Source organism: Betta splendens, chromosome 2, assembly GCF_900634795.4.
Source record: "Betta splendens chromosome 2, fBetSpl5.4, whole genome shotgun sequence".
Lineage (NCBI taxonomy): Eukaryota > Metazoa > Chordata > Actinopteri > Anabantiformes > Osphronemidae > Betta > Betta splendens.
In genome coordinates this window covers 24,465,905-24,481,823 of record NC_040882.2, presented here as the reverse complement: position 1 = coordinate 24,481,823, position 15,919 = coordinate 24,465,905, and the positions used below count along the sequence as shown (strand labels likewise).

The window sequence follows — 15,919 nt, the reverse complement described above, 5'->3', positions numbered from 1 at the left end:
GGCCAGAGGGGAATTAAGTAGAGAGACCACGGATAACAGCCACCGTAGATGACCACAGACGGCAATTCCAGCTGGTCACTGAGTGTTGGGGGGACTCTTGAGATGGTTGACAGTGTTGTCAAGGTTTTTAGTCAAGAGGTGGCTTTGAAATGTAAAAACGGAGGCTTCCCATCAAGGTGCTAAACAATGGTGACACTCAAAAAGAAAAGTCTATCAAACTTTAGCAGAAAACACGTCGTATGGAAGGAGATGAATGTGATTCTTAGGGCGCATGAATGTAAGACTAACTGGCAGCAGAATGATGGGAGGAGAAGAGTGAGGAGAAGGACAGAAGCAGCTCATGAACCTCCCACACACTCAGCCATCTGAACCCAACCCAGCTAAACCCACTCACTTACATATTTACTCTGAAGGCAGCACGTCCTTCAAAGCTAATAATAATTGAACTTTATTGATCCCACGTTGGGGAAATTCTTCTCTGCATTTTAACTACTGCCATAGTTCTGTTGAACCCCTTGAAGTTGAAAATCTTCACTTTGCTCATTTTGACCTTCACTTTAGCATTCAATCTCACTGTATTACTAAAATGAGGACAAAATAATATATTGGTTTACCTTTATAAAAATGTTTATATCTCCAGTATCTCCAAAAAAGATGGAAGGCTCCTTTCTGAAAACAAGAGGCTCTGCAGGCTGTTGTTGTGAACTGGATCTTGCCCCTATTTCCACAAATGGGCTGTACAGGTTTGAGCACGTAAGCGGTTCGTCTTTGCTCAAGTGCTGCACCAGGTACTGGTCAGAGCCGCTCGTGGCATTAAAAGCGGGGAGGTGCGCTCTCGAACTGGAAGGAGTAAAAGCGTCCGGCTTCTCCGGGGAGAACGCCAGGGAGTCGTCTCCGAGGCCGGCGAGCTCGTCCAACGAGTCCAGGCGAGCCGTCAGCTGTGGAGACAAAGCACAGCCGCTGAATGAGCGTTCCACTGTGTTGGTCAGAAAATTCCCCAACAGTGGGAATTCATCTTGCTCAGGCGGCATCCTGCCCTCCTCGTAATGAGCCATAGAGAAGCCATCAGTGGCCAGCAGAGGACCATGCAAAGCACCGGTCTAGGCAGCGAAAAGCAAAGCTGGACGCCATTGACTTGAAATTCTTTCCCACGTGTGCACTTTTAAACGTCACCCCTACAGCAATGACAAATCACGGGGAAAACATCTGTCTACATCTGCAGTTCGACTTTGGCGGCTGGCTGGGCGCCTTTGATGTGCAGCACGCTGCACACAAACATCCCCTCAGATACCGTCAGCGCGCTGGAAGGCTGCTCCACCTGCTACTGTCACCAGCGGCGCCGGGGTTTAGCACCACGCTTGTTGTTGGCTTCCTCCAAAGTGCTCATCATACCCAGACAACAGAGCAGCCTGACCTCAGACAACATCTCAAATCCTGTCTTGTATAAAATGCCCCAAGTTGTGTTGGCCTGTGTTTGCCACACTATAAATTTCTTAGGAAGACCCTGGTAATAAGTTAAGCTCTGACCTTTGGGAAGCTGGAAGCACAGAGACGCCCTTAGGAAAACACTGTGCGTGGCCCGTGTTCGTGTTTGTTTATTCTGCTTATAATTTAATATCCATCTAGGGAATTGTTGTTCTCGGGCACTCAGGGCAACAACACCAACACAAAAGTCAGCAATGTTGTTATTCGTTTAATAAAGGGAAAGAAATACGCCCTGTGACATTTTGGTTCACAATATCCAGAATAATGACTACAAGCTGTATAGCTCTTTGTGAAGGGCAGTAACTGCTGCAGTAAATGAAAAGAACCCTAAAAAAAATTTAAAATGAGAAATTTCAATCTGCTCTTCAGGTTCCAGTTACCTGATAAAAACACTGGCCACTTTATCCGATACCTGCCCAGTGTGATTCAACCTAATGCAGCAGGTCTGCCGTATCCAGGCGACAGTTTGGCTCAGAGGCTGGTGTATGGAAGGCTCGCTCACCTTAGGAGTGGAGGTGCCCAGATAATCCAGGTCTGCGCCACAGCTGCTGCCGTGAAGCGCTATCATGGATGCCTGGAACGTGTCATCCTGTATCTCAGAGTACGTGTGTTCCAGCGCCTTTTCCTCAGACAGATCCGCGTCACTGGCGTCAATCTGCGAATATGAATGGAATATTACAACAGACTTGGATATTTACGTATTCAAACAAACTAGATCACAGCAGCTGAAACGCTCATGCCATTTTATGTACGTACATGTCACTTGTCCTGGAATATAACTAGAAAAGTGCTAATGCAATGAAATGTCCAAACCAGTGGCACATGTTTCATAATCACAAGTGAACCACAAGCAAACCACACAAATACAAACTAAACGTTTTCCATTCTCAGGAGGCTGATTGATCGTTTTGCCCAGAATCTAACTGACCAATGCAGGCTCTGCTCGGTAAACGACGCCCTCAGCCAGTCCGCCTTCCTCGCCTTCTTCAACCAAAATACTGTTGAAGTCAAATGAATGGGTGGATGAAGATGATGATGTAATGTCCTGTTCACCATATGGGTGTGGAGAGTGGGAATATCCATATATTCCCTAGAAAAGTGGAGAAATTCTTTAGTGTCGCCAGCTTCACCGAATTATTTTTATGATTTTTGTGTGTGTGACCAAATCAAGTACATATAAATTAGTACGAAATGGGGAAATATGTTAGGTATTACTATGAACAGGCTTCAAACGAAGACATCTGCAGTGTCCTTATCTTCAAGAACAGACACACGTTTCACACGTATTCTTTACTAAACACTCTCTTGACTTCGAGCATCCCAGACAGATCCTACATATATTGAAGGATTGCACTTGTCAGACTCAATTTTGAGAGGCGAAACAACAAAACTGCCCGCAGGAGCACATTCCATGTCCTGCAGGAGAGTTGGATAACAGCACAGAGGTTTCCTATAGCTCTGTAATCCAGCTAACCTTGGCAGAGCAGAGGTCTCACTGCGTGTAATCCTTTGGCAGATTCAGTGCAAGGGAAATGCAGCAGTAAAGCTGAAAGAATGCAATCCTGACATCCTGTACAGGTGCTTGGTGTGATGGATGTCTCTGACAGGTGGCCAAGTGCACAGGAGGCTTTGTGCTCGTGGAACAATTCAATAATAGTAATAATAATAATAATATGGAACAAGGGGCAGGGAGCGTTTTACACCGGCCACCTCTGAAAGAACGAGTGGGTGGAATGTTAATCCAGGCAGCCTACCTCTTCTCTTTACTTGCATGAAAAATTCAAGCCCTTGTAAACTGAACTCGTGACTGGACTGAAGTTGCATGTTACAAAGGCACACTGACTCACAACCTGACTTAGCTGCAGTAGTGAATCACCAAGCAGCTGAAAAAGAAACTGACCGAATCCCTATGAAAAACACCAGTCACATCCAATGCACCTTCCGTCTATTTAGAGCACAGCACGCTGAATATGAACACTAATTCTTACAGGCAGTGGTTTGGCGACTCCTATCTGGACCTTGCCGAGCTTGGCCCCTTTCAGCGCCTGGACAGCATCCTCCAAGCTGGCGTTCTCCAGGTTGGTGGCATTAACATACATGAGCCGGTCTCCTGGCAACAGTCTGCCGTCCTGTTCAGCCACACCGTTGGGAACCAGCGAGCGAATCACGATCACAGTCTTGGCAGGGTCCAGTGGGTCCTGTGGCAGAGCCGGGTCAGCAAAGTTCAGCAGGAAGAGATCAACAGGTGAGATTTATATAGAATGAGGCAAAGTTTTATCGCCGTTATCAGTACAACAGAGGAACTGAGAATTCCCACCTGGTAGTCCAGAATGCTGAATCCCAATCCTCCTTCTCCCTTCTCCAGCTCAATATTCTGGATGTCCAACTCCCACATGGCCAGTGGGGATCCTGTCGCCTCCTCTGTCACATTATCCTGTGCTGTTGCCATCGCGTTCGCCTCTGACTCTTCAGCCACCAGCACACTGCTCTTGTCCGTTTGCGTCTGCAGAGGAAAGGACCAAACCCCTATATAACAGTGTGCCTTTCTCCTCTACTCCCAACCCATAGGCTGCTGCCTGTAGTAGGGTTTCTGGCTCCGGTTTCTGGCAGTAGATAAAGGGTAATATCTTTGGGATGGTAGGGCCTTAGTACGTTATCACAGATAAAGCTGGAGAGATAAAACACGCTTCCCCAAAGGGAAGCTCCTTTTGATGTCCTATATGGCCAGTAAATGCTTCTGGCCACGATGGGTGAGGTATTACCACCAATGGTCTTAATAAACGCTCAGCCTTCCCTGCTTATTGTCAAGTCTTTATCCATCAATGTGGAGTCAGTGGAGCGACTGACAGCTTTGCCTGAGCTAAAGAAGGCTAAGGACCGGTCATATTCATTTCCTTATTAGCAAAGGTGGAGTAATTGGCTTCCTGACACATTAGTGCATGTTAAGTACATGCAGCGCGTGTCCAACTCCGCTGTACTCCTCTGACCTTTCTAGTCCCTATGCAAATGAAAAAGCAGTACCTTTATTTCAGGTATGGTGGACAAAGCCTCTGGCTGTGGTTGGATAATATCCAGGTCGGTCTGCAGGTGAGGGGCCGGCCTGCAGCACGTCATGTAAACTCGAAGGGGAAGCTCCTTCAGGATCCGGACGACTTCCTTGTGTGTCTCACCGATCAGAGCGATACCACTGACCTGTGACAGAAAACGCTTTTCATTTCAGTACTGGCCCATGCCTTCACCCCACAAACCTATTCATGTTTTTACAAATTCATTTAGATGCTTGAATGACGGCTAAGTAACAACAGAGATTGAAATTTGAGGAGAGCTAATCTATTTCTGTATGTCCTTCAGGTGACATGTACCTCAAGCAGTTCGTCGCCACTGAACAGCTTGCCACAGCGACCTACAGGCCCCTCAGGTAGAACGGAGCGGATGTAATGATGCCCACTGCTCGCTTCAAGGCTGATGCCCAGGCCGCTGCTCTCACTATACTTCTCCATCTGAGCCACCTTTCATGGAAACAAGACACCAGGTAAAACCATTTGTCAGGACTATTGTTATATCTACTACTAATATGTTAATGGATGTGCCTTCACAAGAACCATAGTTCATTTGGTAATTACCAATGAATCAAATAAGCGAAGCAACAAATCAACTTCACAATAAAACTTACTATAATTTCATTACTTGGACCCAGAATCTCCTGCCACTTCTTCATTACTTGTTCTTCTTCAAAGGGGGTTAGTGTCAAACCTTCAAAGCACAAAACTCAGTAATTCAAAACACCATAACTGAAGGTAAAATTGTGGGAAACCTTCCAACGTGAACACATAACAGTTCTAAAATACTTTGTGTTGAGAGCCACACAGAAAGACAATATTCTCCCAATGCCTATTAAAAATTGTAAAACCCCTGCACAGTTTGTGAAACTACTAACAACACCCATATTTCCTCACACTGTGTATTGTTAGTCCTGACAACAACAACCCTTATCTGTCAGATACGTGCCCAGTATCTTTTTGCCGGCATACTTAAAAAGAAGAATCCCAGCCTCCTACCACGTTTGTCTTCTGTTAGCTGATCCGTGCCTGGGCTGACATCAGATCCTTCACTCTTTGTCTGGAGCGTCTTTTCATCTGTGGCGACTGCAAACACACAATGAACAGTGAGACAGACAGAAGCAGGCAGCAGCACAGGCGCTTGACAGTATAAGCACACTGGAAAAAGGCCTCCACGCACCAAAGACAGCAAAAATACATACAGAAATACACAGAGATGCCCACCGATATTGACTCTATTTGGATGGTTTCTTTAGCACTCTACCGTTTTTTCCTAATATTTGATAATAATTCATACTTTAGAAAAATAGGATGAATTAATTCCATATCCCTACTGGTATTTGTCATTATTTATACCTTTGGAGTTCCACAGGGCACCAAACTCGCCTCCCATAAAATTACTATTCAAGAGTCCAAACACATTAGCATTTTTTAAATAGCCACAATTAAACATACAGCAGTTAAATTGGCTTTGAAAGGGGAAAAAACAACAGTTTAGGGGTGTACTGTGCATAACTTTCTTTTAATATCCCAACCACTAAGAGACCCATTACAAGTCTGTGCATCTAACCTATGATACAGTTATCAACCATATATTTATATGTGCAGGAGGCTCTTTATTTTATATTATTCACATGTGTGCAATATAACATATGGGAAAGTAGTATTAGTGTATTTTTATGAGCAGTTTCACGGCAGTTGATACTATACTGACCCCCTCAGTCTGTCAGCTGCCAGTTTTTTCTGCAGGCTCGAGAGCTACAGAGTCCTGGTGCCAGATAGAACCAATTTCAAGCTCCTCTATCACTATTGACACTAACTAATGCAAGTAGTTTCTTCTGGCTTCTGTAATAGCCTGGAGGTCCTGTCTGGACAGCCAGAGATAAGAATCTTTCTGTTTACCCTTCGTCACTCTTGTTTGATGTATTATAAAAAATGCAAAAGGTTATTGTAAAAAAAACATGATGTACTCCGTGGTTACCAGCTCACAGTGCTCAGTTGTGTATCACCTGTCAGCTTCTTAGTCCTAGGGAGGGAATATCAAATGTTTGGCTTCGTTTGCTGAGTTATTGTTGAGTATGGTTCAACTAGTATTTGTGTTGTTACTGTTGGGTCGGTCTGTTCAGTCCATGTTTATGTCAGAGCCAGTATATATATAAACAATGACATTATTGTGGACTGCATATTTATATCTCATTTACATGTCAAATAATGCCTCTTCCTAAAAGAGTGCTGAGTAAAGAGGAATATGTTTATCTGTAATGTTTTAAATTCCTCCTTCCTACCGTCAACAGCCTCCTCAGCCTTCGTCCTCTCCTGCTCCACCTCCCTCATGACGGTGGTGGTGGTGGGGATTGTGGTGGATGGGGGCAGGATAGTGACACAGGGGGTCACAGCAGGGGGGATTTCGTCAGGCCTGAAGCCCCGTCGGATCAGCTTGAGGTGCACTGTCTGGCCAGTGTGTCTGAGCACCTCGACAGCTTGTTGATTGGTGTAGCCCTGGATATTTACACCATCGACCTGCAGAGGGTGATCGTTAGCGAGCGCAAAGATTAAATCAAAGCAAAATAGCCTGTGCAGACATTGTGAACGAGGGAATGATGCTGCATTCACGCTTGACATAAACACAACTGAAATAAGGCTGATGGAAGGAATTGAAAACGCCAGCAGCCATGCTCAAAACCCGCTGCACGCAAGTAATCTGCTTTAGCAATTCACTTTATTTATTTAGATCATTTAGTGCAGGTAAAAATTCAATGGGTTTAAATAATTAACACTCAATTAAGTGGTTTATTATGTTCTTAAACTGTGTCCCAAAGCACATGATCACACACACACACACACACACACACACACACACACACACACACACACACACACACACACACACACACACACACACCAAACCAAACCAAACCAAACCAAACCAGAGTTTGTGAAAACACAGGAAAACATTCACTTGTGATTCAAATCATGCAAGCAATCGAACACAGTTTACTGCAACAATGAAATGTAAGAATTTATTGCTCAGTGTGATGATTTAAGTCACCTTTATAGTCACAGAGTCAATGTGATTAGTACAAGGGCTATGTTAAAACATTTAATGCATATGTTATCTCATTTCACTAAAGAGGCAGGAAACTAATACTTACAGCTATTATCTGGTCTCCCACATGAATACGACCATCTTGGTCTACAGTGCTGTCTTTTGTGATGCTCTTAACAAAAATTCCAGAAGGCTCTGAAAAGAAAGAACGAATAAAAAATTTAAAAGATGAAACAATGTTGTCAAAAGTTAGGGGCCCTAGGCATGTTTGGGTGTTACATACGGGGCAAACAATGAGGTGATGAGCCAGCGGCCGTATGTCAACCACACAGAGAAAAATAAAAGTTTTCAGCCGCAGAAAATCAATATTTAATTCATTTTGAAAAGCAACAGGTTACAGAACAGTGAAATATGCGGCCTGATCTTTAGAGCAGACACAATGGAAAACATACTTCAGTTAATAAAAAGCTTTTTCTTTTGTGAGTGCAGGATGGAAAGGTAACAGTGCCACAAACACTGGACCACAGAGCTGTGACTGAAGTTTGGTACACAGTGAACCTCAGAATCACAGATGCCATAAATAACCAGCTCTCTCACCTGAGTTTTTATCTCCAACGTAGCCGGCAATAGTGATCCCCAGTCCCTGCGTGTTCTTGGTAAGGCTCACATCAAAAGAGTCCGTCTCCTCTTCCTCAAAGTCCTGTTACAGGTTGAACGGAAATGCAATCATTTGTAAAATGAACAAACAATTTACTGTCAAGCGCTGCAAAACAAGCACTGAGATTTTTCACCTTTGATTAGAAAACGTTAGGGAAAGTGCAGACCTGTCAGCCATAAGAATAATCATACAGGTGATCAGAATGATATGATGGTCGTCATTCGTTTAGCCAGTCAGTGTTTAAAGAGAGATGAATGTTTAATGGTAGCCATGAAACCACAGCCCTCTGTGGAAGTAAAGCAACATCTGCTCTAGAAAGTAGTGCATGAGTCATAGGTGATGCAACCTGGAATTATCTTTACATCCATCTATCCTGGGGTGTTAGAAGTAAGAACAGATTAACCTGAAGTTTCAGGTCTGTTTTTACAGAATCTCTTTGTGTCGGGTTCTCTTACCTGCTGTTCGTTAACAGTGGGGAGCACCACTGGCATGACAGCAGAGACAGAAGCATTCTCCTCCACAGGCCCCCTGGTGACCACCAGCTTCACTCGGTTCCCACACTGCCTCAGGACCTGGGCCACTTGCTCGCTGCCCATCCCGTACAGGTCGGTGTCACCGATTCTGAGGATGTGGTCCCCGCTGCGCAGGCGGCCGTCCTGAGTAGAGAGGTTCTCTGTTAGTCTGTAAAGCTGTAGTAGAAATCACCCACAATAGCAAACAGGCAGAATGACAAAAGAAGAAACTCTTTAAACAATCCCTAGAGAAGCAGCGGTGAAAAAACCTGATCAGCTATGCCCCCAGGAAGGATGGTCTTAACAATAACCCCGGTGGTTTTTCCTCCGACGATGCCGAAGCCCAGACCAGTGCCATCGTTGACCAGCTCGATCGTCTCCACGTGCTGCCACTGGGTAGGGAACCAATTCAAACAATAAGGCCACAACACAAACCATAACATAGATTCCTCAGAGTTGTGCTGCACATGGCGTCTCTGTTCAGTTGCCTGTGATTGGGTGCGTGTGAACGCACCGCGCTGGAGTGGGCCGACAGCGTGCTGGCAGCAGAGGGCGTGCGAGACACCCCGGGACTCGCCTGCGGAGGTATGGGCCCCCTGGCCACGGTGAGCTGCACGCGCTCCAAAGCGTTCTGCAGGATGCCTATGGCCCGCTGGTGGGTCACAGTCTGGTCCAGGGCCTGGCCGTTGATGGCCAAGATCTGGTCGGCCTCTTTGAGCTTCCCATCGCTGAACAGGAAAGATGCACAGAGTCCCTCAGAGACGGACGCAGCACAGGAAACAGAGTCAGAGCCTCAGATCGCACACGCACCAGTCGGCTACACTTCCCGGCTGAATTTCCTGGATGAAGATGCCGAGCTCCCCGCGGTTCTCGCTCTTCAGGCCCACCACGCTGAAGCCCAGGCCCCCCGACGCCGGCTTCAGCAGGTCCACTTGTGTCACGTAGCGCCCCTGTGTGGCACACGCACACAGACAGTACACTCTGACCCTGTGCTGAGTCACTATAGCATCAAAGCTGCCTGCAGCCTTTTAAAGTCTGCTTGAAGTTGCCTCCAGAGAGAGGAGCTGTGTGTGTGTGTGTGTGTGTGTGTGTGTGTGTGTGTGTGTGTGTGTGTGTGTGTGTGTGTGTGTGTGTGTGTGTGTGTGTGTGTGTGTGTGCGTGTGTGTGAGACTGACTTTTGGATGTTCGAGTTGTGTAATACGACTCATTTTACAGATGCAGGGTCTACGTGTTGAATCAATGATACATTCTGGGGGTGGAGGGAATGTATATTTGACAAGCATTATGCAAACACCACTTGTACCTGTGCCATGGACTGAATGACGCGTTCAAATTCATCAGGCGCTGCCTTGCCATCTGCAGCGGGTGACGCGTCAGAATAGGGAACATGGCCGCCATTGGACTTCACCGCTGGAAGGTCACTGCCCCCGGACACAGGGACGCTCTCCTGGACCAGTAACGAGGGACGTGTGTAGTTAGCGAAGCCGCAAACGCTTGTGGTTTGATTGACAAATGATCTTGATCTTGTCAGAGCAGCAATTACAACAAGAAGATCCAACAAAACACATCCTGACTTCTAATTCCTCCTGCAAAGAGAAGCCTCCAGTTTAATTTTAGACACAGAAAGCCCAATGTCTGGGTTTCCAAAAAAAACTGGGATGGCAGATAGTTTGTTATCCCACCATGATTAGCTGGATCTATGGCAGCGTAATCCTTTCGCAGATAATAGCTCTTAGCTGATGTTCCAACAACGACCAGGCTCCAAATACAATATTTCTATCACGGTGCGAGGGAAGCATCGCCGGCCATCTGGACGCCTTAATACGCTTGGGTTTTAATTACCGCGCTGACTTTACTTCTGTGACAGATGAGTTACATAAACGTGACAACAACATAAAATGGTGTTTTTCCAATTTCATTAGCCAAAGGGTGTAATGTTTATGACCATGTGAATAGGATTCAGAAGGACAGACCTAACGCACAGCCATCGCCTCATGCCTCTCCATTTGGCACATGCTGCTGCCCGGCAAAGCTGTCCTTGTGAACTCGTGCCTTATGAAGGCGACTGTGCAACTTTTGGAGACTGGAGAAGGAGTATAGTAATTTATGCTTCCTACATTACAGGCCCAGTTTAGGACAGGACGCAGAGCTGCCCAGTCCACAACAAACCTCCAGGGACCGGGCTAAGTTAGCGTAGCATGCTGCTAAGTTACTGTCCCCCATGCATGGGCTTTGTTAGCTGGGGCCTGGCTAAGAGGATTAAAGTTCCAGTTTGGTTCTTGCACATTTAAGAAATTGTTTCTGCCCCACTTCACACAGCGGCGGCGGCGGCGGCCTCTTTCGCACTGGAGAGCAGGGCCCCGTCGCCATAGTGACATGAGCCGAGCGGGGCCCGACCCGCGAGCCAGAGGACAGACGGTGTGGGAAGCCACGCGAAAGCGGCCAGACTCTGATACGTCTGCCGTGCTTCGTCAACAACAGAGGCCCGTTCTGGGATGCTAGGGGATATTGGAGCATGGACTGGCTGCTTGATGAATCTGACTAAGTAAAACAAGCAGCACATGCGTCGGAGCACACACGCACGCTGAGGAATGCGCTCCTTTTGAAATAAGCTAAATTGCCGGCGCACAAAAATGCCAGCAGGGCTTTCATAATCTAAATTCCACAAGGGGTAAAAGCTGCAGCATCCCTGCCTCCCACTGCATAGCTCACATATTTTCATCTCTATTTCTCAAACGCTTACCCCGGCCCCCTTCTCTGCTGCGACTTAAGAGCTCTTCCCTTCCTATCAAACGCTCCGCTCTCAATGGTGAGAATCGGCTTGAAAACACCCCTCGCGTGGACCCACTATCGCACCCATATTAGAACTGGCTCGCGGGCGGCCTGACAGCAATTTGGCCGTGGCAGCGACGCCACTGGGGCTGGGGATTGAGGGGGGGGGGGGGGGGGGGGGGGGTCGACATGAGCCAGAAACAGAGTCGGAGCGGTCATCCAGGAAACACGGGAGACAAACGCAGGAGCGATCCTGGACCGTAAAGATACGGAGAACGTTCTGACGCTGCGTGAAGACGGAGACGGGCCACTCAGGAGAACGCACCGCCATCAATTATTCACCCTGAACTCGGCCTCCGATAATGGCAATGAAGGATAAAAAAAGAGACAAATCCTCATCAAACATGACTAATTCTGTTTATATTACACCCGCACGACGCTGCCATCTGGCATTTTAAACTCACTAATGCACAGCTACATCACAAATGGCCTTATAACCTCTAAACAAGCCATTTATTTCCCTCAGTCAAATGACGCATCGTCGCCGCTGACAGTCGCTCTGTGGAGGGAGACGGGAGAAGTACCTGGTCCCTGAGCTGCTGCACGGACCTCTGCAGGGCCAGGATCTGGTGGAACAGGGGGCTCTGCAGCACCGACCTCAGCAGGCTGAGCTTCTCCTCCGTGGGCACCTCCCCCCGCTCCTTCAGCTTGGCCTGGAGACGCTCCACCGCCTGCAAGGCACGCTGTGTATCTGCAAGCCATCGCATTTTTCAGTGACAGCGCCGGCCGAGCGAGGGAGGGAGTGGGCGCAGGGGGGAAGGAGGCATGGGAGAGATAGAGGTGGAGAGGTGATTAGGGAGAGGAGCTTTATCACTACCTGGGCAGGAGTAGTGAGACAGGTGAGGGTGTTCAGACATGACCTTATTTATGCTTTATTTATTTTACCGTTTTTATAAAGACATACACTAATCCCTTATATATACGTGCGCCTTTCTTCTTTCCCTCTAACAATGACATGTAAATGAATCCCAGAGGTGGGATGCTCGACGGATGAATCGCCTTAGTTACAGCTGAGCGCTGCTCAACGGACCTTTCTATATTGAAATCACACATCGTCAGGTTTTGCAGCAGGTGGGGGGGGGGGGGGGGGGGGGGGGCGCTCAATTTTGAGCAAACTGTGTTTTCAAAATAGCAACGCTTCCTTCGTTGGCTGCGGGGTCAGCGGTGAGGCGCGCAGGAACACAGAATAGGTGCCGTACGGAGAGGGGCCGATAAAAGAGAAGCCGGCCCCACGGCTGCCCGCTGGACCCTGCATAAGCCCCACAGCCAGTCCACAGCGGGCTGTGGCTGAGGACGGGCCGGGCCCGCGTCACCTGGACAAAAATAAAGCAATTTCTAGAGCTCAACAGCTGTGACTAACACCTAAAAGGCTGTGCACAAGGTCCAAAGCTCTTTGCACCTCTGTTGTTGGAACAAAGCTTGTAAACAAGCGCTTTAGTCCTGTGCTGCATCGCCTCCTTTGTGTGTGGGGCCTATATCAATACGCCTCTATATTTGTAGTTGTGTTGCTATTACGTGCTTTAAAGGAGAAGCATTGCATGTAACAGGCGTTTCCCAGCATGCAACCTGCACATTGCGCTTAATCGGTCAATATGCAAGTCTTGAGAGTGGGAAACGCAGCTTTGAAGGAGGAAGCTGGCAGCACCGCTTTGGCCACAGATCAGTCTCTCTGGAGACGAGCAAATAATCAAATATACGGCGCCGTAATTAGACATGGCGGCGCCCGCGGCCTGGGAGAACTCACAGCGGGAGTCAAGCGTGAGACGCAGAGCCAGGAAAGAGGAGATGGACAACAAGGCGGATATTTATTCTAGCAGGACTTTCTTAATGAACGCGAGCTGACTGTCAGACTCGGGCCAAAATCGTCATTCAGCCGCCAACGCAACGGCTCCGTCGGGTGGATCTGGCCAAAGCCAAGCAGCGAAACGCGTGACTCACCCATTGTTTCGATCATTTTTCAAAAATTCCAATATAGCGTCGATTCCGCCCGTCGACAGCAACTTCACATTGCTCCCCGCTTCAAGGCCTGCAAGGTAAAACACAACGCGTTGCGAGCTCGTGTTACATGTGAGGGTCGCAGGGGAGGAACCATCAGGAAGCAGAAGCTGGGACGCCTCATTCTCCCCTCGGTCCAACTCCCTAAACGTTCTCCACACTAAAGGTCAACATGAAAGAGGAAATGGATTTATTCCCTTTCTGTCAGGGCCATATTCATCAGCACAGCATCACAGGCTGCCTGAGCACACGCCTGCTCTGCGTCTACTCTACTGCTTCCTTTATACTGTATGTGGCTGAAGCTTCTTATTTGTGGATTAACACCTGGTAATTTACATTCCAGGGACTGGGTTCAGTGTATTTTGGCAGTGGTTCGGTGGAATGCATGAAAATATGACATGAACTAATGCAAGTAGATAAATGCGGCCATATTTCCCCTCCTTCTGAAATAACGTTTTGATGAATAACAATGCTACGCACGCAGAGGCTCTTATCGGTGGAGCTCGCGTCCCCACCGCCGTCTCCAGCCGTCGCAAGGTTTGACGTCACGCGTTTCTTGAATTCAGCAGCGTTTTGACTTCCAAGCTAAATGAGACATGGAGCCGGTCGTGTTGTTTTTCCCTTTTCATCTGCCTAATGCTTTTATTGAACTAGTGACGGCTGTCAGGTCCCACCTCCTGAGAAGTAGCTCTCGACACGAGTCAGGGAGACACGATTAAGGGATATGGGTAAGATAATTAGAAGCCCAGTATAGACTCCTGAAATAGCTGCAGTACATGTGGCAGCGGCATCATCTGTTGCGTTGATGCTTCATCTACTCTGTGCTGCTAACTTTCACACTGAATAATGAGCTGTCGAGCCTCAGCCTGTGACCTATTAGGTTATTACTTTTCCACTCTTGTAAAATCAAGCTCTAGTTTGTTTTCTAATAAATAACTGCAGGAAATACACAAGTGCTGCATTAACCTATTTAGACTTGAATTGTGTTATTACAATGAACAAATCAAATGGCTAAAGTCGATTATTTAACACGCATTTAAACATTATTTCTGTATAGCTTTTTAAGTGACCTCGCATTAAGTTGGACGTTTTTAAAGCTGCAGTCAGACTTTTATTTAACTCATAGTATACGTGTTGCCTTCAGGGACATGCTGGCCAGTTAATATTGTATGTATGGTCGCTGCCCTTCCTAATTACGATCGGAACCGCTCCGTAAACACCCATGGGTCGCGTTAGGCCCGTGCACCCGAACGCAGCAGCTCGACGCTTCTGACGTCGACGCTTCGTCCGCGTCAACAACGCTCGCTGAAGTGATGAGCTTCAGCGCGACCGCGGGTTCTCCCGTCGCCGCGGGTTCGTCCGCGAGCGCCCGCCGCCCTAATGCCCGTCTGCGGCTCGGTCGCCGCTTCGAACGCGGGGCCGTCGGGACAATGCGCTTCGCCCCGCCGCTTCCCCGTCGCGTCCACGGAGCAACAGGCTTCGGACGGGGACGCGGCGGAGAAGTTGGAAAGTACCGCTAGTTCGGCGGCGTTGGGCGCGCGTCAAAGCCTTTAAGCCGCAGACGGGGCGCCGGGAGCCTTTTATTCCCCGCCGCTCCTGCTTAGTGACCCTCCGTCCGCGGTCCGTTAGCGAAGCGGCGGCGCCCGTCGAAGCCCAACGGACTCCGCCGCCGACTCTCGAGCGGCGTCACGCGAGCGATCGACGCGGGGGAACGAGCACTTACGTGGGCGCGGAGGCTTGGCTTGGCGCTGCGTCCCCGGCGGCCGCTCTCCGAGCCTATCCCGTCCCGAGTCGTCCCGCGGCTAACGGCGCGCGCACTGGGGCTTAAGACGGGGCGTAGCGTAACCCGATCCTCTGAGGACGCGGCGGCTCCGACGGAGGAGCTCAAGCGCCGCTTGCTGGCGCCCGGACGCTAGGCCGCGGGCCGGGCCCGCTCCCGGAGGACGGGGCAACTTTGTGAAACTACTCAGGAAAGTAAATTCTGACAAATCCATTCAAAGACACAGCCGATATGTGTTATATCCGTCATATTCACGTTTAATTGCCTTAAAATTAAACGTTTCCTACGAATTATGCGTACTGTGACCTCATGGGGCAATTTGTGTTTTTAACGGAAGTACTTTACGAATGTAAAAATAAAAGGCAGATTTTCTTTCTTAGTAAGTAATTAAAAAAAGGTCAAAGATCTCTTTTACAATGAAAAACAAAAACAGCAGCTGGTAAAGATGGGGCCGATCTTCCCACGTTCTACACTGACAGCTGGTTAATCTCATCTGTAATTATACCTCATCATTCTTTGCTCGATTATGTTACATTTTTTTTCGAAATCTGC

The 15,919-nt window shown here is 48.0% G+C and overlaps 1 protein-coding gene across 13 annotated transcripts in view; it reads right to left on the bottom strand.

The window, feature by feature from the left end:
- The window catches only part of LOC114843057 (multiple PDZ domain protein), a 32,062-nt gene extending 16,522 nt beyond the window's left edge, over positions 1–15,540 (bottom strand). For 4 of the 13 annotated variants that reach the window (XM_029129263.3, XM_029129323.3, XM_055504696.1 and 1 more), the window contains exons 1-20: positions 15,311–15,540; positions 13,531–13,618; positions 12,117–12,283; positions 10,064–10,207; positions 9,571–9,710; positions 9,275–9,488; positions 9,030–9,152; positions 8,704–8,904; positions 8,188–8,290; positions 7,697–7,785; positions 6,830–7,064; positions 5,544–5,630; positions 5,159–5,238; positions 4,848–4,994; positions 4,507–4,677; positions 3,803–3,988; positions 3,474–3,683; positions 2,414–2,575; positions 1,988–2,140; positions 615–938 (exon numbers count right to left, since the gene is read on the bottom strand). In XM_029129263.3, the coding sequence (XP_028985096.1) occupies positions 615–938; positions 1,988–2,140; positions 2,414–2,575; positions 3,474–3,683; positions 3,803–3,988; positions 4,507–4,677; positions 4,848–4,994; positions 5,159–5,238; positions 5,544–5,630; positions 6,830–7,064; positions 7,697–7,785; positions 8,188–8,290; positions 8,704–8,904; positions 9,030–9,152; positions 9,275–9,488; positions 9,571–9,710; positions 10,064–10,207; positions 12,117–12,283; positions 13,531–13,546 (2,952 nt within the window). In that variant the 5' untranslated portion in view covers positions 13,547–13,618; positions 15,311–15,540. Of the gene's footprint in view, positions 1–614; positions 939–1,987; positions 2,141–2,413; positions 2,576–3,473; positions 3,684–3,802; positions 3,989–4,506; positions 4,678–4,847; positions 4,995–5,158; positions 5,239–5,543; positions 5,631–6,829; positions 7,065–7,696; positions 7,786–8,187; positions 8,291–8,703; positions 8,905–9,029; positions 9,153–9,274; positions 9,489–9,570; positions 9,711–10,063; positions 10,208–12,116; positions 12,284–13,530; positions 13,619–14,067; positions 15,078–15,101; positions 15,275–15,310 lie in introns of those variants that run through there. The other 9 variants (XM_029129291.3, XM_029129311.3, XM_055504705.1 and 6 more) reach the window with 7 other exon arrangements.
- Positions 15,541–15,919: the final 379 nt, after the last annotated feature.